The sequence below is a fragment of the Oncorhynchus mykiss genome, chromosome 9 (assembly GCF_057628025.1).
Source record: "Oncorhynchus mykiss isolate SJ-2025 chromosome 9, ASM5762802v1, whole genome shotgun sequence".
NCBI classification, from domain to species: Eukaryota; Metazoa; Chordata; class Actinopteri; order Salmoniformes; family Salmonidae; genus Oncorhynchus; species Oncorhynchus mykiss.
Window position 1 is genome coordinate 47,867,369 of NC_143030.1, and position 27,422 is coordinate 47,894,790.

A 27,422-nucleotide genomic window follows, 5' to 3' on the forward strand; every position below is an offset into this window, starting at 1 on the left:
ATGGCCCTGTGATAGACCAGCTTCCTGATTTGCTCCATTGTTGGTTGGAAGTCATGAGTAACACCTAAACCCTATAAAGAAGCTTATGGAAAAGTGGTACTGTGGAATCAGAGTTCATGCAGTCAGTCATAGGGAGACTCAGCTTGCCCTCACCCAAGCCCCATGGTAAGTAAGGCAGCTGTGTTCATTAAGCAAATCACTTCCCCAACACATTCCCCAACACGTTTCTATGGCCGAGCAGCCGCACGCAAGCCTAAGATCACCATGCGCAATGCCAATTGTTGGCTGGAGTGGTGTAAAGCTTGCCTCCATTGGACTCTGGAGCAGTGGAAATGCATTCTCTGGAGTGATGAATCACGCTTCACCATCTGGCAGTTAAACGGACTAATCTGGGTTTGGCAGATGCTGGGAGAACGTTTCCTGCCCCAATGCATAGTGCCAGCGGTAAAGTTTGGTGGAAAAGGAATAATGGTGGGGCTGTTTTTCATGGTTCGGGCTTAGGCCCCTTAGTTCCAGTGAAGGGAAATCTTAATGCTACAACATGCAATGACATTCTAGGCGATTCAGTGCTTCCAAATTTGTGGCAACAGTTTGGGGAAGGTCCTGTCCTGTTTCAGCATGATAATTCCCTCATGCACAAAGCGAGGTCCATACAGAAATGGTTTGTCGAGATTGGTGTGTGGAAGAACTTGAATGACCTGCACAAAGCCCTGACCTTAACTACAACGAACACATTTGGGATTAATTGAAATGTCGATTGCAAGCCAGCCCTAATCGCAAAACATCAGTGCCCGACTTCACTAATGCTCTTGTGGCTGAATGGAAGCAAGTCACTGCAACAATTTTCCAACATTAGTGGAAAGCCTTCCCAGAAGAGGGGAAGCTGTTATAGCAGCAACGGTGGGACCAACAACATATTAATGCCCATGATGTTGGAATGACATGTTCGACAAGCAGGTGTCCACATACTTTTGGTGAGAGGGAGAAATAAGATCCAAGAAAGTGTAAGGTATAAGCAGTAGATATACAAGAAGGTAATGCTATGAGAGCAAAAACGTTTATCTGGGTATGATAAGACAAAGAGTGGATGTTAGCTTTGCGAGAGCTACCGCAGAGGGGAAGCTTTATTTCACTGTTATTTATACTGGTACAGTACCAGTCAAAAGTTTGTACACACCTACTCATTGCAGGGTTTTTCTTTATTTTTACTATTTTATACATTGTGGAATAATAGTGAAGACATCTAAACGATGAAATAACGCACATGGAATCATGTAGTAACCAAAAAAGTGTTAAACAAATAAAAATATATTTGAGATTTGAGAATCTTCCAAGTAGCCACTCTTTGAAGACAGCTTTGCACACTCTTGGCATTCTCTCAACCAGCTTCCTTAGGTAGTCACCTGGAATGCATTTCAATTAACAGGTGTGCCATGTTAAAAGTTAATTTGTGGAATTTCTTTCCTTCTTAATGCGTTTGTGTTACGGTGCGTGAATGAGGACCCAAAAGCGAATTAACGTAAACAGAGCTTCTTTAATAACAAAACAAACGTAGGCTCAGATGGACCGGCAGATTCCGACAGGACAGGACAAGGTTGCAGCAAACATGACGATAGTCTGGTTCAGGCATGAATAACACAAACAAGAATCCGACAAAGACAGAAACAAAAACAGAGAGAGATATAGAGGACTAATCAGAGGGAAAAAGGGAACAGGTGGGAAAAGGGGTGACGAGGTAGTTAGGAGGAGACAAGGAACAGCTGGGGGAAAGAGGGGGAGAAAAGGTAACCTAATAACGACCAGCAGAGGGAGACAGGGTGAAGGGAAAGGACAGAAACAAGACACAACATGATGATACATGACAGTACCCCCCCACTCACCGAGCGCCTCCTGGCGCACTCGAGGAGGAAACCTGGCGGCAACGGAGGAAATCATCGATCAGCGCACGGTCCAGCAACCCAACTCCTCTCCTCAGGACCGTACCCCTCCCAATCTACTAGGTACTGATGACCACGGCCCCGAGGACGCATGTCCAAAATCCTACGGACCCTGTAGATGGGTGCGCCCTCGACAAGGATGGGGGGGGGAGACGAGCGGGGGCGCGAAGAACGGGCTTGACACAGGAGACATGGAAGACCGGGTGGACGCGACGAAGATATCGCGGAAGAAGAAGTCGAACTGCGACAGGATTAATGATCTGGGAAATACGGAACGGACCAATGAACCGCGGGGTCAACTTGCGAGAAGCGGTCTTAAGGGGAAGGTTCTGAGTGGAGAGCCAAACTCTCTGACCGCGACAATATCTAGGACTCTTAGTTCTACGCTTATTAGCAGCCCTCACAGTCTGCGCCCTATAACGGCAAAGTGCAGACCTGACCCTCTTCCAGGTGCGCTCGCAACGTTGGACAAAAGCCTGAGCGGAGGGGACGCTGGACTCGGCGAACTGAGATGAGAACAGCGGAGGCTGGTACCCGAGGCTACTCTGAAAAGGAGATAGCCCGGTCGCAGACGAAGGAAGCGAGTTGTGGGCGTATTCTGCCCAGGGGAGCTGTTCTGACCAAGACGCAGGGTTGCGAAAAGAAAGACTGCGTAAGATGCGACCAATAGTCTGATTGGCCCGTTCTGCTTGACCGTTAGACTGGGGGTGAAAGCCGGAAGAGAGACTGACGGAAGCCCCAATCAAACGGCAAAACTCCCTCCAAAATTGAGACGTGAATTGCGGACCTCTGTCCGAAACGACGTCTGACGGAAGGCCATGAATTCTGAAAACATTCTCGATGATGATTTGTGCCGTCTCTTTAGCAGAAGGAAGCTTAGCAAGGGGAATAAAATGAGCCGCCTTAGAGAACCTGTCGACAACCGTAAGAATAACAGTCTTCCCCGCTGACGAAGGCAGTCCGGTGACAAAATCGAAGTGAGACCACGGTCGAGAGGGAATGAGAAGCGGCCTGAGACGGCCGGCAGGAGGGGAGTTACCGGACTTAGTCTGCGCGCAGACCGAACAAGCAGCCACGAAGCGACGCGTGTCATGCTCCCGGGTGGGCCACCAAAAACGCTGGCGAATGGAAGCAAGCGTACCCCGAACGCCAGGGTGGCCGGCTAACTTGGCAGAGTGAGCCCACTGAAGAACGGCCAGACGAGTAGGAACGGGAACGAAAAGAAGGTTCCTGGGACAAGCGCGCGGCGACGGAGTTTGAGTGAGTGCTTGCTTTACCTGCCTCTCAATTCCCCAGACAGTCAACCCGACAACACGCCCCTCAGGGAGAATCCCCTCGGGGTCAGTGGAGGCTACTGAAGAACTGAAGAGATGAGATAAAGCATCAGGCTTGGTGTTCTTAGAGCCCGGACGATAAGAAATCACGAACTCGAAACGAGCGAAAAACAGCGCCCAGCGCGCCTGACGCGCATTAAGTCGTTTGGCAGAACGGATGTACTCAAGGTTCCTATGGTCAGTCCAAACGACAAAAGGAACGGTCGCCCCCTCCAACCACTGTCGCCATTCGCCTAGGGCTAAGCGGATGGCGAGCAGTTCGCGGTTTCCCACATCATAGTTACGTTCCGACGGCGACAGGCGATGAGAAAAATACGCGCAAGGGTGGACCTTGTCGTCAGAGAGGGAGCGCTGAGAAAGAATGGCTCCCACGCCCACCTCTGACGCGTCAACCTCGAAAACGAACTGTCTAGAGACGTCAGGTGTAACAAGGATAGGAGCGGATGTAAAACGATTCTTGAGGAGATCAAAAGCTCCCTGGGCGGAAACGGACCACTTAAAGCACGTCTTGACAGAAGTAAGGGCTGTGAGAGGAGCTGCCACCTGACCGAAATTACGGATGAAACGACGATAGAAATTCGCGAAGCCGAGAAAGCGCTGCAGCTCGACGCGTGACTTAGGGACGGGCCAATCAATGACAGCTTGGACCTTAGCGGGATCCATCTTAATGCCTTCAGCGGAAATAACAGAACCGAGAAATGTGACGGAGGAGGCATGAAAAGTGCACTTCTCAGCCTTTACAAAAAGACAATTCTCTAAAAGGCGCTGGAGGACACGTCGAACGTGCTGAACATGAATCTGGAGTGACGGTGAAAAAATCAGGATATCGTCAAGGTAAACGAAAACAAAGATGTTCAGCATGTCTCTCAGGACATCATTGACTAATGCCTGAAAGACAGCTGGAGCGTTAGCGAGGCCGAAAGGAAGAACCCGGTATTCAAAGTGCCCTAACGGAGTGTTAAACGCCGTCTTCCACTCGTCCCCCTCCCTGATGCGCACGAGATGGTAAGCGTTACGAAGGTCCAACTTAGTGAAAAACCTGGCTCCCTGCAGGATCTCGAAGGCTGAAGACATAAGAGGAAGCGGATAACGATTCTTCACTGTTATGTCATTCAGCCCTCGATAATCTATGCAGGGGCGCAGGGACCCGTCCTTCTTCTTAACAAAAAAAAACCCCGCTCCGGCGGGAGAGGAGGAGGGGACTATGGTACCGGCGGCAAGAGCTACAGACAAATAATCTTCGAGAGCCTTACGTTCGGGAGCCGACAGAGAGTATAGTCTACCCCGGGGGGGAGTGGTTCCCGGAAGGAGATCAATACTACAATCATACGACCGGTGTGGAGGAAGAGAGGTGGCCCTGGACCGACTGAACACCGTGCGCAGATCGTGATATTCCTCCGGCACCCCTGTCAAATCACCAGGCTCCTCCTGTGAAGAAGAGACAGAGGAAACAGGAGGGATAGCAGACATTAAACATTTCACATGACAAGAGACGTTCCAGGAGAGGATAGAATTACTAGACCAATTAATAGAAGGATTATGACAAACTAGCCAGGGATGGCCCAAAACAACAGGTGTAAAAGGTGAACGAAAAATTTAAAAAGAAATGGTTTCGCTATGATTACCAGAGACAGTGAGGGTTAAAGGTAGCGTCTCACGCTGAATCCTGGGGAGAGGACTACCATCCAAGGCGAACAAGGCCGTGGGCTCCCTTAACTGTCTGAGAGGAATGTCATGTTCCCGAGCCCAGGTCTCGTCCATAAAACAGCCCTCCGCCCCAGAGTCTATTAAGGCACTGCAGGAAGCTGACGAACCGGTCCAGCGTAGCTGGACCGACAAGGTAGTGCAGGATCTTGAAGGAGAGACAGGAGTAGTAGCGCTCACCAGTAGCCCTCCGCTTACTGATGAGCTCTGGCTTTTACTGGACATGAAGTGACAAAATGACCAGCGGAACCGCAATAGAGACAGAGGCGGTTGGTGATTCTCCGTTCCCTCTCTTTAGTCGAGATGCGGATACCTCCCAGCTGCATAGGCTCAGCACCCGAGCCGGCAGAGGAAGATGGTAGTGATGCGGAGAGGGGGGCAACGGAGAACGCGAGCTCCTTTCCACGAGCTCGGTGACGAAGATCAACCCGTCGCTCAATGCGAATAGCGAGTTCAATCAAGGAATCCACGCTGGAAGGAACCTCCCGGGAGAGAATCTCATCCTTTACCTCTGCGCGGAGACCCTCCAGAAAACGAGCGAGCAAAGCCGGATCGTTCCAGCCACTGGAGGCAGCAAGAGTGCGAAACTCAATAGAGTAGTCTGTTATGGATCGATTACCTTGACATAGGGAAGACAGGGCCCTGGAAGCCTCCTCCCCAAAAACAGATCGATCAAAAACCTGTATCATCTCCTCCTTAAAGTCCTGATACTGGTTAGTACACTCAGCCCTTGCCTCCCAGATTGCCGTGCCCCACTCACGAGCCCGTCCAGTAAGGAGAGATATGACGTAGGCGATACGAGCAGTGCTCCTGGAGTAAGTGTTGGGCTGGAGAGAAAACACAATATCACACTGGGTGAGGAACGAGCGGCATTCAGTGGGCTCCCCAGAGTAACACGGCGGGTTATTGATTCTGGGCTCCGGAGATTCGAAAGCCCTGGAAGTGGCCGGTGGATCGAGGCGGAGATGGTGAACCTGTTCTGTGATGTTGGAGACTTGGGTGGCCAGGGTCTCAACGGCATGTCGAGCAGCAGACAATTCCTGCTCGTGTCTGCCTAGCATCGCTCCCTGGATCTCGACGGCTGAGTGGAGAGGATCCGAAGTCGCTGGGTCCATTCTTGGTCGGATTCTTCTGTTACGGTGCGTGAATGAGGACCCAAAAGCGAATTAACGTAAACAGAGCTTCTTTAATAACAAAACAAACGTAGGCTCAGATGGACCGGCAGATTCCGACAGGACAGGACAAGGTTGCAGCAAACATGACGATAGTCTGGTTCAGGCATGAATAACACAAACAAGAATCCGACAAAGACAGAAACAAAAACAGAGAGAGATATAGAGGACTAATCAGAGGGAAAAAGGGAACAGGTGGGAAAAGGGGTGACGAGGTAGTTAGGAGGAGACAAGGAACAGCTGGGGGAAAGAGGGGGAGAAAAGGTAACCTAATAACGACCAGCAGAGGGAGACAGGGTGAAGGGAAAGGACAGAAACAAGACACAACATGATAATACATGACAGTTTGAGCCAATCAGTTGTGTTGTGACAAGGTAGGTGTGGTATACCGAAGATAGCCCTATTTGGTAAAAGACCAAGTCAATATTATGGCAAGAACAGCTCAAATAAGCAAAGAGAAACAACAGTCCATTATTACTTTAAGACATGAAGGTCAGTCAATGCGGAAAATGTCAAGAACTTTGAAAGTTTCTTCAAATGTACTCGCAAAAACCATCAGACGCTATGATGAAACTGGCTCTCATGAGGACTCCCACAGGAAAAGGAAGACCCTGAGTTACCTCTGCTGGAGAGGATAAGTTCATTAGAGTTACCAGCCTCAGAAATTGCAGCCCGAATACATGTTTCACAGAGTTCCAGTAACAGACACATCTCAACATCAACTGTTCAGAGGAGACTGTGTGAATCATGCCTTCATGGTCGAATTGCTGCAAAGAAACCACTGCTGAAGGACACCAATAATAAGAAGAGACTTGGTTGGGCCAAGAAACACCAGCAATGGACATTAGACCAGTGGAAATCTGTCCTTTGGTCTGTGAGTCCAAAATTACTATTTTTGGTTCCAACCGCCGTATCTTTGTATCTTTGTATCTTTGTGAGACGCACAGCAGGTGAACGGATGATCTCCGCATGTGTGGTTCCCACCGTGATGCATGGACGAGGAGGTGTGATGGTGTGGGGCTGCTTTGCTGATGACACTGTCTGTGATTTATTTAGAATTCAAGGCACACTTAACCAGCATGGCTACCCCAGCATTCTTTAGCGATACTCCATCCCATCTGGTTTGCGCTTAGTGGGACTATCATTTGTTTTTCAACAGGACAATGACCCAACACACCTCCAGACTATGTAAGAGATGGAGTGCTGCATCAGATGACCTGGCCTCCACAATCACCCAACCTCAACCCAATTGAGATGGTTTGGGATGAGTTGGACTGCAGAGTGAAGGAAAAGCAGCTAACAAGTGCTCAGCATATGTGGGAACTCCTTCAAGACTGTTGGAAAAGCATTCCAGGTGAAGCTGGTTGAGAGAATGCCAAGAGTGTGCAAAGCTGTCATCAAGGCAAAGGGTGGCGACTTTGAAGAATCTAAAATCTAAAATGTATTTTGATTTGTTTAACACATTTTTGGTTAATACATGATTTCATATGTATTATTTTATAGTTTTGATGTCTTCTCTATTATTCTACAATGTAGAAAATAGTAAAAATAAAGAAAAACCCTTGAATGAGTGGGTGTGTTAAAACTTTTGACAATTAAGAACAAGAACAAGTCAATTAAGAACAAATTCTTATTTACAATGACAACCTGAAGCAAAGGAGCTAGGCTCCCAATGGTACAGTGAGTACCAACGGAATTCCACCCCCAAATATCAAAGCCTGCCTCCAATCTCAGACCCCCCCCCCCCCCCCAATATTTTACATTTCCTCATTCCTTTTAGCTTGGCTACGTCCTTATATGGGAAGTTTGATAGAGTTCACATCCACCTACAAGTACTGAATATGGACAGAAAGAATGAATGAGCTCCAATGACAAAAAGTTACACAGCATGACCGTTAAACGTCCATTACATAACAATTCCACATTCTTACATATGTGTAGTGGTAAAGGGATGACACGACATGAAAAAAACAACACATCTGAAGCTACGGTATACATTTGCTTGTTTACTGGGGAGTGGCAGGTTGGGCCACCTCCAGTGTATACAACAAACAAACAGTAGTTATTTCTCTCTCACCCCATACTTATCTCTTACTGCCGGCAGTGTAACCAAGCTGTTGCCTTGGCCCCGGTATCAGTTAAAAGAGGGCTGGATAGTGGAGAGCATTTAGCTTTTATCACAAGAGGTTGGTGGCACCTTAATTGTGAAGGACGGGAGCGGAATAAGTAGAATGGTATCAAATACATCAAACACATGGTTTGATGCCATTACATCTGCTCCGTTCCAGCTATTATTATGATCCGTCCTCCCGTAAGCAGCCTCCACTGGTGTTTACGTAATCACCTCTTAAAGCAAGAATCCTTACTTGAAACAATAACAAAGCGAATCTGTCACGCCCTGATATGTTTCACCTGTCCTTGTGCTTGTCTCCACACCCTCCAAGTGATGCCCATCTTCCCCAATTGTCTCCTGTGTATTTATACCTGTGTTCTCTGTTTGTGTGTTGCCAGTTCGTCAGCTTCTGCCTTTTCCAGTTTCTCTTTTCTCACCCTCCTGGTTTTGACACTTCCCTGTCCTGACCCCGAGCCCGCCTGCCTGACCATTCTGCCTGTCCCTGACCCCGAGCTCACCTGCCGTCCTATTCCTTTGCTCCACCCCTGGATTACTAAACTCTGCCTGTCCCTGAGCCTGCCTGCCATCCTGTCCCTTTGCTCCTACTCTGGATTACCGACCCCTGCTGGCCTTGACCTGTCATTTGCCTGCACCTGGTTTTACAATAAACATCGATACTTCACACAGTCTGTACTTAGGTCTTACCTTGATCTCTGATAGGATCACCCTGCCTCTGTTTCTGTAAAAATGGACGGGAGGGATGGGCCTGGAGAAATGTAACCACTGTCAAAAACAGAGTTATGGATGCAAGGACGTACCATACATGATGTGAAATTATAGTTTTAACCATGTTTTGATGCTATACAGTGTTATATACATTGTATTCATATACATTATTTACAACCATTAGAGTAAAACAAGCTTATATTTTGGGTTCTGATGGGATACAGCAGTTGAACTAAGCTCAAGAGGTATTTATTGATTGTATTCTTCAAGAATCAATGGGTAAATTATTAATTTATAAGTCCACAAATGGATGTAGCAACTAAGGATTCTAGCTTTAAAGCAGCACTTTCAATCTCTTTTTCTGCCCACAGTGATCAAATAATGGAGAATAAAATTCTCCTCCTCAATGGTGACAGTCTAAATTAAACTGATTTCTTCAGTCTGTCTCACTCTTTTCTTGCTCTTATCTCTTCACTTTCCCTCTCATCCTCACCTGCTCACCATCACTATCTCTGGCTGTCAACCTCTCCAAAGCTCTGTCGCTCCCCTCGCTCTACCTCTCCCATCATTCTCTTTGACACACGTTTAACACTCTCGCCCTCTTTACCTCTCTCTCAACTGCTGTCCACTCCTCGACGATGTCACCAAACTGGTGTTGAGCAGCGGGCAGAGAGATGGATAATACACATGAAATGAAATCAAAGGCACATCATGAAATCAAAGGCACATGACTTTAGTGTCTGTGTGGGGCCCAACGTAGCTCTGTAGAAAGTACTTAATGGATCTGAGGAAGCCCTTACACAAGGTTATGGGGACGTTGTGTGTGTGTGTGCAGGGATTTTTCTGCATAGAAAATGCTTGGGCTCTATTTTAACAAAACTAACGCAATGGTAAATCTTAGTGCTGGTGGTAGCGCAATAGATCCTGAGGTGTGTCAGAAATGTTCACCGCAGGAAGTAGGAGCACAATAGCTGGCGGTGTTGCGAAAGGGCTGGGTTTTGGTCAATAAATACATTCTAGGTGTGACGAGGGCTTGGCCACTCACTGGCCAATCAACGCGTTTCATGGCTTAATACTGCATGCCATTGGCTCAAGTTCTGTGGGTTATTGACAGCCTTTGTGTTGTCATCAACTCCAATTCGGCTGGGGGCACGTAATATTCTCGCCATACTCCATTGTGGATTAATTTGATACTATAGTTTATTAAATAGCATAGGCTACAGTAACGATTCATAGCAACAGTAAAAAAAAACAGAGTGTTTGCTCAATATGTTTGGAGTGATGGCAGTCAACATTGTTGGGTAACACTTTATAATAACTCATTTATAATGGATAGGTAAAATAGTAAATTTTTGTAATTTTTTGTTGTTGAATTTTAGCCCTTTTTCTCCCCAATTTCGTGGTATCCAATTGTTTTAGTAGCTACTATCTTGTCTCATCGCTAAAACTCCCGTACGGGCTCGGGAGAGACAAAGGTTGAAAGTCATGCGTCCTCCGATACACAACCCAACCAAGCCGCACTGCTTCTTAACACAGCGCCATCCAACCCGGAAGCCAGCCGCACCAATGTGTCAGAGGAAACACCGTGCACCTGGCAACCTTGGTTAGCGTGCACTGCGCCCGGCCCGCCACAGGAGTCGCTGGTGTGCGATGAGACAAGGATATCCCTACTGGCCAAGCCCTCCCTAACCCGGACGATGCTAGGTCAATTGTGCGTCGCCCCACGGACCTCCCGGTCGCGGCCGGTTACGAAAGAAAAATTGTTTATTCATAATTTATTAATCATTAAACATTTGTAAATGTTAGTAATGTAATTATTCACACATTTAGAAACAACTTTTAAAGTGTTTAATATTGAGTCATAAGAAATTAGGTCCTTATAATCCATTTACTAATCATTCGTTTTTGCGTGGCCTTCTGCAAAGTGATGGTTATTTATCCTTTATAAATACTTCTCCTCCACTCTGCAACTCTTTCCCAGGTCCTTGGTGAACAAGGTTTGACTACCCTAACATGGAATTGTTTAAGACGGCCATACCATGGATCATTTGGGTATTTGATTTTGAATTTTAAGACCCCTTTAGGTATATATATGTATATGTATATATATATATATATATATATATAATTATTATTATTTAATTATTTATTTATTTACTTTTTGGGGGGATATGATATCGAATGTGGCAGTTTACTACTATAGCCTATCAAAACGCCTTGAATAACACATTCTTGAATTGCAAAAAAGACAGTCAAAAAATGAATCATAAGGAATAAGGTTTTGAAGTGTCTGTCCTATATCTAAGTGATATAAGAAAGCTCAGGAAAAACATTTTTTGGGACATACAGTGGCTTTGGAAATTATTCAGACTTGTTGACTTTTTCCACATTTTGTTAAGTTACAGTCTTATTCTAAAATGTATTAAATTGTTTTCCCCTATTCAATCTACACACAATACCTCATAATGTCAAAGCAAAAACAGGTTTTAGATTTTTTTTTGCTATAAAAAAATAACATTTACATAAGTATTCAGACCCTTTAATCAGTACTTTGTTGAAGCACCTTTGGCGGAAATTATCTTCCTGGGTATGACACTACACGCTTGACACACCTGTATTTGGGGAGTTTCTCCCATTCTTCTCTGCAGATCCTCTCAAGCTCTTTCAGGTTGGATGGGGAGCGTTGCTACACAGCTATTTTCAGGTCTCTCCAGAGATGATCGATAGGGTTCAAGTCCGGGCTCTGGCACTCAAGAACATTCAGAGACTTATCCCGAAGCCACATCTGCGTTGTCTTGGCTGTGTGCTTAGGGTTGTTGTCCTGTTGGAAGGTGAACCTTCACCCAAGTCTGAGGTCCTGAGTGCTCTGGAGCAGGTTTTCATCAAGGAATCTCTCTGTACTTTGCTCCGTTCACCTTTAACTCGGTCCTGGCTAGTCTCCCAGTCCCTGCCGTTGGAAAACACCCCCACAACATGATGCTGCCACTACTATGCTTCACCGTAGGGATGGTGCCAGGTTTCCTCCATGCGTGACGCTTGGCATTCAGGCAAAAGAGTTCAAAATTGGTTTCATCAGAGCAGAGAATCTTGTTTCTCATGGTCGTAGAGTCTTTAGGTGCCTTTTGGCAAGCTCCAAGCGGGCTGTCATGTGCTTTTTACTGAGGAGTGGCTTCAGTCTGGCCACTACCATAAAGGAGTGCTGCAGAGATGGTTGTCCTTCCGGAAGGTTCTCCCATCTCCACAGAGGAACTCTAGAGCTCTTTTAGATTGACCATCAGGTTCTTGGTCACCTCCCTGACCAAGGCCCTTCTCCCCCAATTTTTTCAGTTTGGCTGGACGACCAGCTCTAGGAAGAGTCTTGTTGGATCCAAACTTCTTCCATTTAAGAATGATGGAGGTCACTTGGGGACCTTAAATGCTGCAGAAAATGTTTTGGTACCCTTCTAAAATCTAAAATCCCGCTTTGTCATTATGGGTTATTGTGTGTAGATTGGTGAGTCATTAGTTTTATTTAATCCATTTTAGAATAAGCCCGTAATGTAACAAAATGTGGAAAAAGTCAAGGGGTCTGAATACTTTTATGATAAAATAAAATAAAGCAGTCCTATTTTCTCAATTTGAAATCATGGGTAAATGCAGACCAAAAGAGTCAATGATGATCCTCGCCATTCTTGAAAAACATGCTGAAAACAAGAAAAAAGACTGGTTGACCTCACGATCCAGACGAATCCAGTCAATAACTAAAAGGTGAAATTCCAGACGAATCCAGTCAATAACTAAATGGTGAAATCCTTACGCCTTACGAAGTAGCATTCACAACCACACATGCACACAAGCAAACACAGACACACACACTGTATGTGTGGTACTACTTTGCATAATTAACATGGTTTAGTTATTTTATCTGAATTGACAATGAGGACTAACAGTAGAACTTGGCTGGCCGGCTCTTCAATGAACCTTTCATCTATTTATACTGGTAGATCACCGATAGGAACATAATGATCATCATCATCATCATCCTCATAAACGTAATCACAGCTCATTAAATTTGTGTGTTTGTGTTTGTTACAAAACATCCCCCCTGTACTCCCTGACCTAAGTAGGTAAAGATGGCATCTGTGAATAATTAATATTTCAATATTTCATCAAAGTTATGGTTAAGTATGTAGCTACAGTATCAAGCATCAAGCCGTTCAAGTGATTCAATTAGGACTTTCTAGACTGTCAGATACAATTGCAAAAACGTCTACCCATTTCACAGAAAAATTCAAGCCACAATACATATGGAAAACATACTGTACTATAACAATTGTCTATGAGAGGGGAATAGTATTAATACAAAACAATAATATTTAGCATTTGTCTGAAGCCAAAAAGACAGGAAATTCAAATGAGCATCAACAAGCACATTTGACCTATGCACTAACAAGGTTTTTCAGCATAGTCAGCTTTGACACCTTATACAGTACCTTAGCTTTTTGATACAGCTCCGAACATAGAAAAGGACACATAGATCAAGACACGATGCATTACTTTGAATGAGAACGTATGGTCTGTAATATTACTTCTATTACATCTCATATTTTTCTGAAGTTAGCATGTTATCATTTGACATTTACCCCCTGATGATTACATTCATTAATTTTGAATGTAAACATCAAAGATTGGTTTTAATTTAATCACCTTTCTTGGATATTCAAACAGAAGTCGATGGTCATAATTCATCTTTCTCTGTGATTCCAGTGTCACTGTTGACAATTTTGTGGGATTTCTTAAGTCATTTCAAAAGTTGTCTATGGACAATGCTAACATTTTTATCCTCCCTTCCTAAGAAACAATTAGCGAAGAGATCATGGCGCCATCTGGTGACCATTTATGGAATGGAGTTTTCTGCTGGTTTGCACATTTTCATTAGGGAATATTGAGGCTGGATGGAGAAAAGAGAAGAGGAAAAAGTCAATTTAATCTATGGCCAATCTATCGACTCCACTATAATATCTTCTACTGAAAGCTTAATCAAAGCCATGTTATACAGCATACAGTTGAAGTCGGAAGTTTACATACATCACACAATCTCAATTGAATCCATTTTTAATTCAGGCCATATCACAACAACATGTGGAAAGAGTCAAGGGGTGGGAATTCTTTCTGACGGCACTTTAGGTAACTGCTGTTTGACTTGACATGAAACTAAACTAGAGTTTAATCCCTGGGCTGAGCTAGTGCTTGTACAAAATGTGTTTGTAGAATGTTAAATCTCCTGTTGACCGGGGTTGAATGTAGCTCAATGGCTGTGGCACCTTGAAGTTACAGTTGAAGTCGGAAGTTTACATACACGTTAGCCAAATACATTTAAACTCAGTTTTTCACAATTCCTGACAATTAATCCTAGTAAAAATTCCCTGTTTTAGGCCAGTTAGGATCATCACTTTATTTTAAGAATGTGAAATGTCAGAATAATAGTAGAGAGAAGGATTTATATCAGCTTTTATTTATTTCATCACATTCCCAGTGGGTCAGAAGTTTACATATACTAAATTATTATTTAGTAGCATTGCCTTTAAATTGTTTAACTTGGGTTAAACGTTTCAGGTAGCCTTCCACAAGCTTCCCACAATAGGTTGGGTGAATTTTGGCCCATTCCTCCTGACAGAGCTGGTGTAACTGAGTCAGGTTTGTAGGCCTCTTTGCTCGTACACACTTTTTCAGTTCTGCCCACAAATTTTCTATGGGATAAAGGTCAGGGATTTGTGATGGCCACTCCAATACCTTGACTCTGTTGTCCTTAAGCCATTTTGCCACAACTTTGGAAGTATGCTTGGGGTCATTGTCCATTTGGAAGACACATTTGCGACCAAGCTTGAACTGAAGTCTTGAGATGTTGCTTCAATATAGCCACATCATTTTCCTTCCTTATTATGCCATCTATTTTGTGAAGTGCACCAGTCCCTCCTGCAGCAAAGCACAACATGATGCTGCCACCCCTGTGCTTCACGGTTGGGATGGTGTTCTTCGTCTTGCAAGACTCCACCTTTTTCCTCCAAACCTAGCGATGGTCATTATGGCAAAATAGTTATATTTTTGTTTCATCAGACCAGAGGACATTTCTCCACTTTGTCTCCATGTGCAGTTGCAAACTGTAGTCTGGCTTTATTAAGGAGGTTTTGGAGCAGTGGCTTCTTCCTTGCTGAGCGGTTGATATAGGGCTCGTCGATATAGGGCTCGTTTTTACTGTGGATATACAGTGGGGCAAAAAAGTATTTAGTCAGCCACCAATTGTGCAAGTTCTCCCACTTAAAAAGATGAGAGAGGCCTTCATCATAGGTACACTTCAACTATGACAGACAAAATTAGAAAAAAAATCCAGAAAATCACATTTAAGGATTTTTAATGAATTTATTTGCAAATTATGGTGGAAAATAAGTATTTGGTCACCTACAAACAAGCAAGATTTCTGGCTCTCACAGACCTGTAACTTCTTCTTTTAAGAGGCTCCTCTGTCCTCCACTCGTTACCTATATTAATGGCACCTGTTTGAACTTGTTATCAGCATAAAAGCCACCTGTCCACAACCTCAAACAGTCACACTCCAAACTCCACTATGGCCAAGACCAAAGAGCTGTCAAAGGACACCAGAAACAAAATAGTAGACCTTACAGACCTGAAGTTACAGACCTGCACCAGGCTGGGAAGACTGAATCTGCAATAGGAAAGCAGCTTGGTTTGAAGAAATCAACTGTGGGAGCAATTATTAGGAAATGGAAGACATACAAGGCCACTGATAATCTCCCTCGATCTGGGGCTCCACGCAAGATCTCACCCCGTGGGGTCAAAATGATCACAAGAACGGTGAGCAAAAATCCCAGAACCACACAGGGGGACCTAGTGAATGACCTGCAGAGAGCTGGGACCAAAGTAACAAAGCCTACCATCAGTAACACACTACGCCAGCAGGGAATCAAATTCTGCAGTGCCAGACGTGTCCCCCTGCTTAATGTCCAGGCCCATCTGAAGTTTGCTAGAGAGCATTTGGATGATCCAGAAGAAGATTGGGAGAATGTCATATGGTCAGATGAACCCAAAATATAACTTTTTGGTAAAAACTCAACTCGTCGTGTTTGGAGGACAAAGAATGCTGAGTTGCATCCAAAGAACACCATACCTACTGTGAAGCATGGGGGTGGAAACATCATGCTTTGGGGCCGTTTTTCTGCAAAGGGACCAGGACGACTGATCTGTGTAAAGGAAAGAATGAATGGGGCCATGTATCGTGAGATTTTGAGTGAAAACCTCCTTCCGTCAGCAAGGGCATTGAAGATGAAACGTGGCTGGGTATTTCAGCATGACAATGATCCCAAACACACTGCCCAGGCAACGAAGGAGTGGCTTCAAAATAAGCTTTTCAAGGTCCTGGAGTGGCCTAGCCAGTCTCCAGATCTCAACCCCATAGAAAATATTTGGAGGGAGTTGAAAGTCTGTGTTGCCCAGCAACAGCCCCAAAACATCACTGCTCTAGAGGAGATGGAGGAAAGGGCCAAAATACCAGCAACAGTGTGTGAAAACCTTGTAAAGACTTACAGAAAACGTTTGACCTCTGTCATTGCCAACAAAGGGTATATAACAAAGTATTGAGATTAAGTATTTGGTCAATAACAAAAGTTTTTTTCCACCATAATTTGCAAATAAATTCATAAAAAATCCTACAATGTGATTTTCTGGATTTTTTTCTCATTTTGTCTGTCATAGTTGAAGTGTACCTATGATGAAAATTACAGGCCTCTCTCATCTTTTTAAGTGGGAGAACTTGCACAATTGGTGGCTGACTAAATACTTTTTTGCCCCACTGTAGATACTTTTGTACCTCTTTCCTCCAGAATCTTCACAAGGTCCTTTGCTGTTGTTCTGGGATTGATTTGCACTTTTTGCACCAAAGTACGTTCATCTCTAGGAGACAGAACACGTCTCCTTCCTAAGCGGTATGATGGCTGCATGGTGTTTAAACTTGCGTACTATTGTTTGTACAGATGAACGCGGTTCCTTCAGGCGTTTGGAAATTTCTCCCAAGGATGAACCAGACTGATTTCTTTTGATTTTCACATGATGTCAAGCAAAGAGGCACTGAGTTTGAAGGTAGGCCTTGAAATACATCCACTCGAAAACCTCCAATTGACTCAATTGTCAATTAGCCTATCAGTAGCTTCTAAAGCCATGATATAATTTTCTGGAATTTTCCAAGCTGTTTAAAGGCACAGTCAACTTAGTGTATGTAAACTGCTGACCCACTGGAATTGTGATACAGTGAATTATAAGTGAAATTAGCAGTCTGTAAACAATTGTTGGAAAAATGACTAGTGTCATGCACAAAGTAGCGTTCCTAACTGGCTTTCCAAAACTATAGTTTGTTCACAAGAAATTTGTGGAGTGGTTGAAAAACGAGTTTTAATGACTCCAACCTAAGTGTATGTAAACTTCCGACTTCAACTGTGTGTATTAGAAATGTCAGTGCAACATTAAAGTCATTTCAGGACACTTCACATTTGTAATGTCAGCAATCAGTAATACTGCTTGTACTGAAAGCTTCATCAAAGGTACAGTAACATACACAGTACATGTATATACTGTCTACAGTCAGAATACATTAAGCACATTTCAGAGATTCCAACCTACATCATAAACTATGTATCCATAGACTATGTATCTGAGATGGACAACTGTGGCTGAATTAGGGCTGAGGGGTGGTGTGTGTGCACGTGTGTGCATGCCTGTGTGTGTGTGTGTTAAGGTTAGGTTAAGGGGTAGGATTAGGGTTGGGAGGTAGGGACATTTTTTTAAAAGTATGTGCAACATTTTTACTCCCCAAAAAGTCATGAAATTTCACGGAAATGTGTGTGTGTGTGTGTGTGGCGAGGAGGAAGATATTTTGCTAGGGGGTTTGTGTGACTCAATAGAGGAAAAAAGACAAAACACACAACTGTCACTAAAAGTTAAAGGGCGCTTTATCATCAAAGCTACCTCCAGCTCCACCCGAGCTTAATGACAAAATGCTCGATCTCTCAGTCTTTACCTTAAAAGTAAAATGTAAGAATTTTAAGCTCTATTTCCACTTCAAAGTCTAATTCATTAAGACTGATAGCGCTAAGACCGTTCTGCTCGTCTCATTCGTAGCAGTATAGTAGTGACGGGGAGTCGTTTGAGCTGTCAGCTTCCTTTCACTGCTGATTACAAGCTCCAGCATCAGGAGGAACTGCTGTAATGTCACTAAAACTTTTCTTACAAGTACAGTTCTATTGAATCCATCACATAGTATTGCATGATTTGAAACATTTCTCCCAAAGGTGTATAATAATTTTATGTCAGGAAAGGTCTTAAAGTAATGATACTGGCTATAGACTAGTTGTAAAGTGTATCATCCCGCTTGAATTCAGCTAAAAACGTATTCACTCTCCACTTAGTTGATTGGCATTAAGTTGATTATCCGTCTTATTCATTTCACAGTCAACACTATAATGAGGTCAGAGAATAATGAGAAAGGTAATAGACAGAACTATGAGCATCATTCCATAGCCCCATTACAATCAGTCATCCATGAAATCCGTTCTCTCTCTTTCCTGCACAGTCATATACACATGTGCACCAGCAAATCAGAGAGCAAGGTAATGTCTCAAACTATTCTACACACTTGAACAGAGAGACACGGTCTCTTCTACTCATGCCTGCCATTCTTGCAAGGTTGCAGGTATAGGGTCTCGTCATTACAATTTGTACAGACAGTATCTTACACTCTTGCTAAGGTACAGGGTCAGGGTGTCATATCTATACATCCCACTCTCGACAGAACACAGATAACTTTTTCACCCACAGATGGTACAGTATTGGGGTCTGGGGCCACATGTATCCAGCACCTCAGAGAAGGTGTGCTGATCTAGGATCAGGTGCACCCTGCGTTGTGATCTAAAAGGCAAAACTGATCCTGTCAGCACTCGTTCTCCAAGACACTTCATGCATATGCATGCATGGGGTCTTTCCTGGACTCCTACCTATACTTCATGCCAGTGCGTATGCTCTGGTCGCTGGACGAGGGAATGTTGATGGACAGCTGTCCCAGGCTGCGGGCCACCATGGCCACAGCGCGGAACTTGTTCTTGGTGCCCAGACTGGGGCTGTTGGAGTTCCGTTGGTTCAGACGCTCCTCCGTGGTGCGTGTCACGCCACCGCCACGGTGGTTGTCCGAGCACACTAACGACACCTGCATGGTGGTGACCCAATGATGATGGCCCCGTAGGGCAGCTTAGACTCGACTCGGACGGAAAATAAGCACTCAAACGAGCTTGAGGAACCCACTGAAGGAGACAACAAAGTTGACAACAGAGAGGAAGACCTTCCCGAGTCGGCTTGTCAACCAGCAGTTAGCATCCTGTCTCAAGTCTTTGCCTCCCTCCCCCAGAAGCAAAGGATGAAAGAGAACAAACTGCTAGCAGCTGAACTACGAGTTCGATACTGCGTGGCAAACTGTCCGGCAGTGCAGAAAAGAGAGGTGGTCTGCTGCAGCTCAGTGTCCAGTATGTCCACAGTATCCACTGTGGCTTTCAGAGGCAGAACAGTGACAAAAACAGACTTTTCAGATTCCGGCTGTCCGATCTCAAGAGCAAACTACTAGTGGTAGTAGTTTAGGAGATAAAGGGGATTCAGACAGAGAGTAGACTGCAGCAGCTCAGTGTCCAGTGTAGTCCAACTCAGTGCAGTGATGTGTCTCCCCGTCTGGAAGGAGCGCACGCCACAGAGAGAGAGCGAGTGAGCGAGAGAGCAAGCGAGGGATCGCCTCAACTATTCCGTTCTAGATCAGCTAATGCTCCTCATTTCACAAAAAAACACTGATCAGTAAAACACACGCTTGCACCCTTCCTTCAAGCCGATTTCAGAGAGTTCATAACATACTAATTTCTATTTTAAATTGGTTATTTTGCTTATTTTTCCCCCCTAGCTCTTTCCATACTAATTATTTTATTTTACCAGGTAAAAAAAAAGAAGACATTCTCATTCACATTTTGAACAAGACTATTGTTTTAGATTATTGTTCAGCCACTTCGGTACAGACAGACACTGTCAATGTCAAACCCTGTGTCCTCTCCTCTGTTGACTACAGTGGAAGGGGGTGAAAGGTGAGGACAGGTTGAAAGTCTAACATATCCAGACTCTGTTAGCACGGGAACAATGCTTGTTATACAACCTGACCTGCGTCAAATTAGGAGCAGGTCAAGAGCAATGGACATGAGCAGTTTACAACATTGTCAACTGAATTACCAATTTTTTTCCGTTGACCCCAAGTCAATGAAAGTCATTTTCCCTCACACTTGACATGGCGTAAGGATACATGTGGCACTTAACATCATTGACATTGGGATTCATGAATAATGCATCTCGGCCTCCTTGTTTTTTGCTTTTTGTGTTTTGAGTCTGAGTATTTACTGAAGTATACAAAAAAATAATTCTCTCACGCACCGGTCACCATTCATTTTCGCATGAGCACAGACCCTCATACTGCTTTTCTATTTTGCGTTAGAGAAAATAGACATATATACGAAAGCGAGATGTCAGCGAATGTCAGCGAAATCAGTCGACCCCTGATGTGTGTCGAATGAGTGCGAGGTGCAGTATAATCCATCATTCCCAATACTTCTAGGCTACATTTTCTTGAACCTGTTCCACATTTCTGCATGCTCTAGTTTGGTTGACTCGATAGGGGACATGCACTGCTTTACTGTAGCTTACAACGAAGGGCAAAATACCCTGTTGAAAAGCCACTGCCCATCAAAAGAGAGAATAAAGGGGGAGTGAACAGTCAGGACTAAAATTAGGGCCATGCATGTTGAAACAAAATGTGAACCATCTGGTTGGCTTTTACTCCCTCTGAGCTCCATCCAGAGTTAGAAAGGCCCAGTCTTTCCTCCCATCACTCCCCTATAGTCACTGGAACTGTATTCATAAAGTGTTCCAGGAGTAGCAGCGCTGATCTAGGATCAGGTCCCCTGTGTCCATGTAATCTTATTCATTATGATCTAAAAGTTCAGGTCCCCTAATCTAAAAGGCTACTCAGAAATGCTTTATGAATGCAGGTAATCTAATCTATGAATCAGGTCCCCTAATCTAAAAGCTCAAACTGATCCTAGATCAGCAAATCTACTCTGGAACACTTTGTGAATACGGGTCCAGGTCACCTAATTTAAAAGGCCGAACTGATCCTAGATCAGCACTCCTACTCTGAGACGCTTTATAAATATGGGCCCTGGAGTACTGCATCTGGCTCCTTAGGGGCTCATTAGGGGATGACTTAACTATGATGTGTGTGTGTGTGTGTGTGTGTGTGTGTGTGTGTGCATCTACTAAGACCAGTGACATCTCCTTTCTTCCCCTCTCCTCTCCTCTCCTCCTTTCTTGTCTCCTCCAATCTCCACCTCTTTTAAGCGTTAAAATTAGCTCATCCTAAAGCATCCCTCCCTGGATCAAAGTTTTCATTGGATGGCACCTGTATAGTTAGTACACACCACTTAGAAGAGAACAGACCTCCGCAGGAGAGCTGTGTGTGTGTGTGTTTGGTTTAACTGTCCTCACAAAATGATAGTAAAACAAGGACAATTCTGAGAAGTGGGGACATTTCTCAGGTCCCCACAAGGAAAAGGCTATTTTAGGCTAGGGGTTAGGCTTTGGGTTAGGGTTACAATTAGGGTTATGGGTTAGGTTTATGGTTAGGGGTTTGGGGTTAGGATTAGGGTTAGATTAAGGGTTAAGGTTAGGGTTAGGGGTTAGGGAAAATTGGACTTTGAATGGGAATCAATTGTTTGGTCCCCACAAGGAGAATTAACGGTGACCCTTACACTTCTCTTGTGAGAACAGAGAACAGAAAAGGATATGTGTGTACACTGTGTACAGTATAATAATATGTGTTAATGTGTCTGTTAATGTGTGTGCCATGGAAAATCAGCCTCCACACAGGCGATAGGTATGCGTTACACCCAGCAGTGACATGCAACTGACATCTCTGCAGGCAGAGGGGCAGCTGTTCCTGGATCAGCGTCTAGCTAACTGCTTCCTAACAGGGTTCCTAGGCAAGCTACCCCCATCCATCCACACACACACACACACACACACACACACACACACACACACACACACACACACACACACACACACACACACACTATTTAGGGGTCACATCTGCCTCTGTGTGAGCACAGTCAATGTCAGCCAGCCAGACAGACAGAGCAGTTAGACTCTAACTGATGGTGCCAGTTGAAGATGGAACAAGTTAGATTCGGGTTTCCACTTGGTTCTGAGTGACGGGCCAATCAAGGGGATGCCACATGCTAACTGGACAATTTCACAAAGACAGTGGATTGTAATTAGATGTGTCCTGGAATAGTGCCGTATCTGTCATGGCAGCCAGATTGACCTGTCATGAGCTGATTGACTGGATGGGAAAGGTTGTGTGAGCAAGCACTATTGTATTTATTTAATCTTTATTAGCTGCTGCAAGCACTAGCACACATATGAGTGTGAACACATGTATGCACCCACACACAAAACAGTCTCTCTCGCGCTCTCTTTCTCACTCTCTCTCTATCACTCTCTCTCTCTCACACACACACACACACACACACACACACACACACACACACACACACACACACACACACACACAAAGGCATGTCTCCCATGTTTCTGACACACAACCCAGTCACATAGACTGAGAGATGTGTGAGTGGGCTGAGGGGAGCTCATCTCCTCTGGCCTCAGTTTGCAAGACTGACTGGCTGCCCTCTTTGTAACTGCACACGCATGTGTGTGCAAATCCGCATGCCCGTGTGTTAACCACACTCGACAGTGTGCGTTTATCTTTACCCAACGGACAGAACTGCTCACCCACACTTAAAAACACGATGCATGTTAATCAGCTACTGCTTATGCCGTCTGAGGAATACTGTCAATAGACCAGATACAGTATTTATTTATGTAGTATTTACGCAGCCACAGCATCACATTCACATCCTAGCCATTCAACCAAGACCTCCAATCGTTAGATCCCACTCTGCCCCTCAATGTCATACTCTGCCCCTCAATGATGTCTTGACTACTTGTTTGCAGGCCTTTCAAAGTGCTAATCCCAGATTGGTCTCTGCTTTCTGCCTCTCAGTACTTCAAACACGGCTGGAAGATTTAATCTGTCAAGGCCTCACTCGTCGGTTCAGAGACTTAGCATCCCCAGTTTGGTAAGCTGGTGAAATCATTTTAAATCCCTCAATAACGTTCAATGGGTTCCCCTCGTGGCCAATCTCTCCCTCGCTGCTTTTCTCTGACACCCATTTTACAGACACGTAGTTTGAAACTGGTTTTGAAGATACATATCATGCACGTGGAGGTGGTGGACAAGGTGTCAGAGAAAACTGCCATTGACACATACATGAACACGCACACATTTGAGTATACACGCACACACACACACACACACACACACACACACACACACACACACACACGCACACACACACGGTCATCACTCCGTTTCTAAAACAAATAATAATGCTAACATATTTACACCTTTTCCCACTGCATTATTTTAGCCCAGAGTTATCCTTAAAGGGATAGTTTGGAAAATGGTCAATTACGCCCTTTATCTACTTCCCCAGAGTCAGGTGAATTTGTGTATACCATTTTTATATATCTGTGTCCAGGATGTCAGAGGTAGTTTCACGAGCCAATGCTAACTAGCATTAGTGCAATGATTAGCAGACTACAGTAGCAAATTGCATGCGAGCTGTTACCATAGACTTCAAGTCATTGCGCTAATGCCAGTCCCTTCAAACTGAACGCAGATACATAAAAATGATATCCACGAGTTTATTGGACTCTGGGGAAGTAGATAAAGGGCCTCATTGCCAAAATCACGAACTATCTCTTTAAGACATTTTAGGTAGGTAGCTTTAGCTAGCCCCTAGGAACATGACCCTAGGCTAGCACTAGTCAGGTGTACAAAACTCTGTTTTTTTTTTTTTTTTTTCATCCTATAGCTTGTTCTCCATTTTCATTTTAAATAGTGAACCAACATGTTTTCAGCACTTTTATTTCCATAACTGCTCAAAACAAATGTTTTCATGCTCTCTTTTGTCTCACTGTAGAACACATAGTGAGCAATATGTTTGGAACATCAAATCGCAATAAGATCACAGTATCGAACCACAAGACATATAGAATCGTGAGAATTGCAATACATATCTTATTGGCGCCCAGCCATACATTAGAATGTGCAAGTGTGACGTTGTTTAGTCCTGGACTAAAATCTCTCTTAACCTAGGGCCAAGTGCGGTTAGAACACGACTAGAACCCTCGATCATCTCAGTCATCCCTTCTTCCTTTTGATGTAAAAGCTTTAAAATACCAATTTCGATGTAGCATTCAACGCTAGCCATTTGTGAGTTGAATGCAGGCTCCCAGCTAATGCTAGCAGTCATTGCGGCAGTAAATCTGATGAATTAATAATGAGCGCCTTGACAGCAGAGCACTGGGAGCACCACTGGGGAGCCTGCAAAGATGGAGAGGAGAGTTAAGCAGTCTTCTCTCTCGCCTCCTTCTGCAGACTGTCTGCTAAATATCTCAAATGTAAAATGTAAAATGTGCAGGTGTGTATTTAAGTCAAAGGGCCATAGTCAGACAAACAATATTCGACATGAGCTGTCCATATCTTATAAGACAGTAAGACACTGCAGTATGCCTAACCAGTTGGAATGTTTGAGAAATTGGTCTGAAAACATTCCTGACGAAGGGTCATGTTCCTGGACAGATGTACAGATACTGTATGCAATCCTCTTTTATATTATTTTATATCAGTTTTTATATCACAGCCTACATTTCCCATCCACCCTGTGCAGAGCCTAAAGTAGCTCTGTGCAGATGTTGGTCTCCTACAGTGCAAGGCAGGTCATGAGAATGGCTGGAGGGGGATTTCAATATTAGTCACTGTGACTGGAACTAGTGTGCTACTATAACATAGTCTGTAAGACACTGCCCACCCCCGTGCTGGCCTGTGTTCCTTTATCCACAGAAGCTGACGCAGTGTTCCTGCTCAAATCACTTTATTTTCCAGGCCAGTTTACATTAATGTGAAATTCAGTCGCATACAAACAGACGAGTGCACATACCACATACGTACAGAGACACACATAGAGATACAGGCTCGCACATGGCCCGCCAAGATGTGCACACACACAGGCACATATGCACATACAGACAACTGCACACACACACACACACACACACACACACACACAAGCATTTAATTGAACGGCGTATACCATGTGTATCCCGTACATACGACTAACCAAGCTTGAAACTTGAAACACACACACACACACACACACTATGGTCTTCATTCCTGTTCTGAAACAAATAATAAAGCTAAAATACTTTATGCCTTTTCACTCTGCATTATCTTAGCCCAGAGTTATCTTAACCCCGGGCTAAGGATACACACACACACACACACACACACAAACACACACACACACACATTGGCCCACAGATACACACACACAGTGGGAGGGGTGTGCATTGCTGCCTCACAAATTCAGGCAGGGACAGAAATAGCCTTTCCTCTAAAGGGGCCGGGGGAGAGTTGGGGGAAAACAATGCCAGAAATGCTTGTCCTCTTCGCTGGGTTTAAAGAGAGCAGCTTCATTCACTTCAACAAACACACACTAGGGCTGTGACGATCATGGAATTTTGGGTGACGTTTTTGTTTTCGTTACAATTCTTTGGAAGAAAAATACAAAAATGTTATCCTCTCCTCCCAGTCACGCTTCTCCTCTCTGCTGTTCTGCTAGCCTAGCAGCAGCAGTAAACAATATATCATGCGGAGCAGGCATGCACCTACTCAACGTTTGCTAACCTAGCATGGATATTTCAATATATTTAACGTCACGTAAAATGTATTTCAAATACATGTAGGTATATTTGCATCTTTGGTCAAATGCATGTAATGCCTTAAATGTATTCCAGAGATGCATTTACATACATTTGCATCTTTGCTCAAATGCATGTAATGGCTGACAATTCCAGAAATGCATGGCTAAGATATCTAGTCTACAGGGAGGCCAAAGCAGTTCTTAACTCAGCTTCTTAAATGACTCTTTGCATATTGATCAATGGAGATAATGTTTTGGCAATGATATAATTTAAATTGTGATGACTGAGTAAAACGTGTATTTTTAATTTCACCTCATTTTAACATTCTCTCATAAAGAGCACATGTTTGAGCACATGTCAAAGTGTTGGTCTAGGTCTTGAACTTCGAATAAGTGGTGATGGTGCATATGGTGCATTCGTGACCAAGTGGGAAGTGGGAATTTAACACATCTGGGAAAAATCCACTTCAACGTCCCCTCCAACTGGTAATTAATGACAAGTTAAATCAGCCATGAATCCCCTTGTGCAACAGGGAGGGACAATTGAATGCAAGATCCACAACAAAAATGGTCGTTAAAACATTTCTAGCCTGTTTATGTAATGGTAACAGGGTTGACGTGTTATGCTCGACCGCTCAGTTTTTTCACCACAAAACACCAGAAAAGTGCCAAAAAGAGTCGAACCAACTCACCTGCTTTCACAGTATGATTTGACTATTAGATGTTCATTGTTTATTTTAAATTAAATATTTCAAAAGGAATAGTTTCACCATATTAAAACAATATTTCAGTCCACGTAACAGGGTTGACTTTAACATGAGGGACAGACGTAAATGAATCACTAATCACATTTCTTTGGAAATAACTTTGTCAAAGCAACAAAATAACTATGGCCTTACAATAATGGTAAAAATGTTTCGTTGTTTTGTGGTAAGTAGGTTCAAATCTTCCTATAAGTCACAGAGGGTGCACAAAGGGTGCACAAAGGGTGCACAGAGGGTGCACAGAGGGGCATGTAAAAATGCTGAATTTTGGTACTTTAGCAAGTCTTTATTCATATTGAAAATCTATTTCATTGAATTGTCCATATGGTTTATATTAAAAGGCACTTCTTCATATAACAGGCTATTAAAATGCAATATTGGTGCCTAATTTGTACTTAACACATCAAAGAGATGCAAAGGAACTAATTTCATGGAATGACCCAGTACACGTTAAGTTCTGCCCATTGGACATTGTTTTCAATGCTCTCGTCAAGTTTGTTTGTTTATTTGTCATACGTACATGAAAGACATGGATTCATTACATGACCAATAATGTATCATGTTTGTAGTCATTTTAATAGTAATGTAAATGCATTTGAGTGCTTTTGGTGTGTGTCAAGTACAATAAAAATGCATTTTGACAAAATATACTTAACAAAAATATTAACGCAACATGTAAAGTGTTGGTCCACAAAAAGCTTATGTCACGCCTACTCC

At 43.9% G+C, this 27,422-nt stretch overlaps 1 protein-coding gene across 12 annotated transcripts in view; it reads right to left on the minus strand.

The window, feature by feature from the left end:
• The window catches only part of LOC110532151 (voltage-gated potassium channel subunit beta-2), a 116,160-nt gene that overhangs the window by 31,816 nt on the left and 56,922 nt on the right, over nucleotides 1-27,422 (minus strand). For 2 of the 12 annotated variants that reach the window (XM_090184364.1, XM_090184362.1), the window contains exon 1: nucleotides 19,027-19,745. The exons of 9 other annotated variants lie outside the window; for them this stretch is intronic. In XM_090184364.1, coding sequence (XP_090040490.1) covers nucleotides 19,027-19,241 — 215 coding nt within the window. In that variant the 5' untranslated portion in view covers nucleotides 19,242-19,745. Of the gene's footprint in view, nucleotides 1-19,026; nucleotides 19,776-27,422 lie in introns of those variants that run through there. One more of the 12 variants, XM_090184363.1, reaches the window with a different exon arrangement.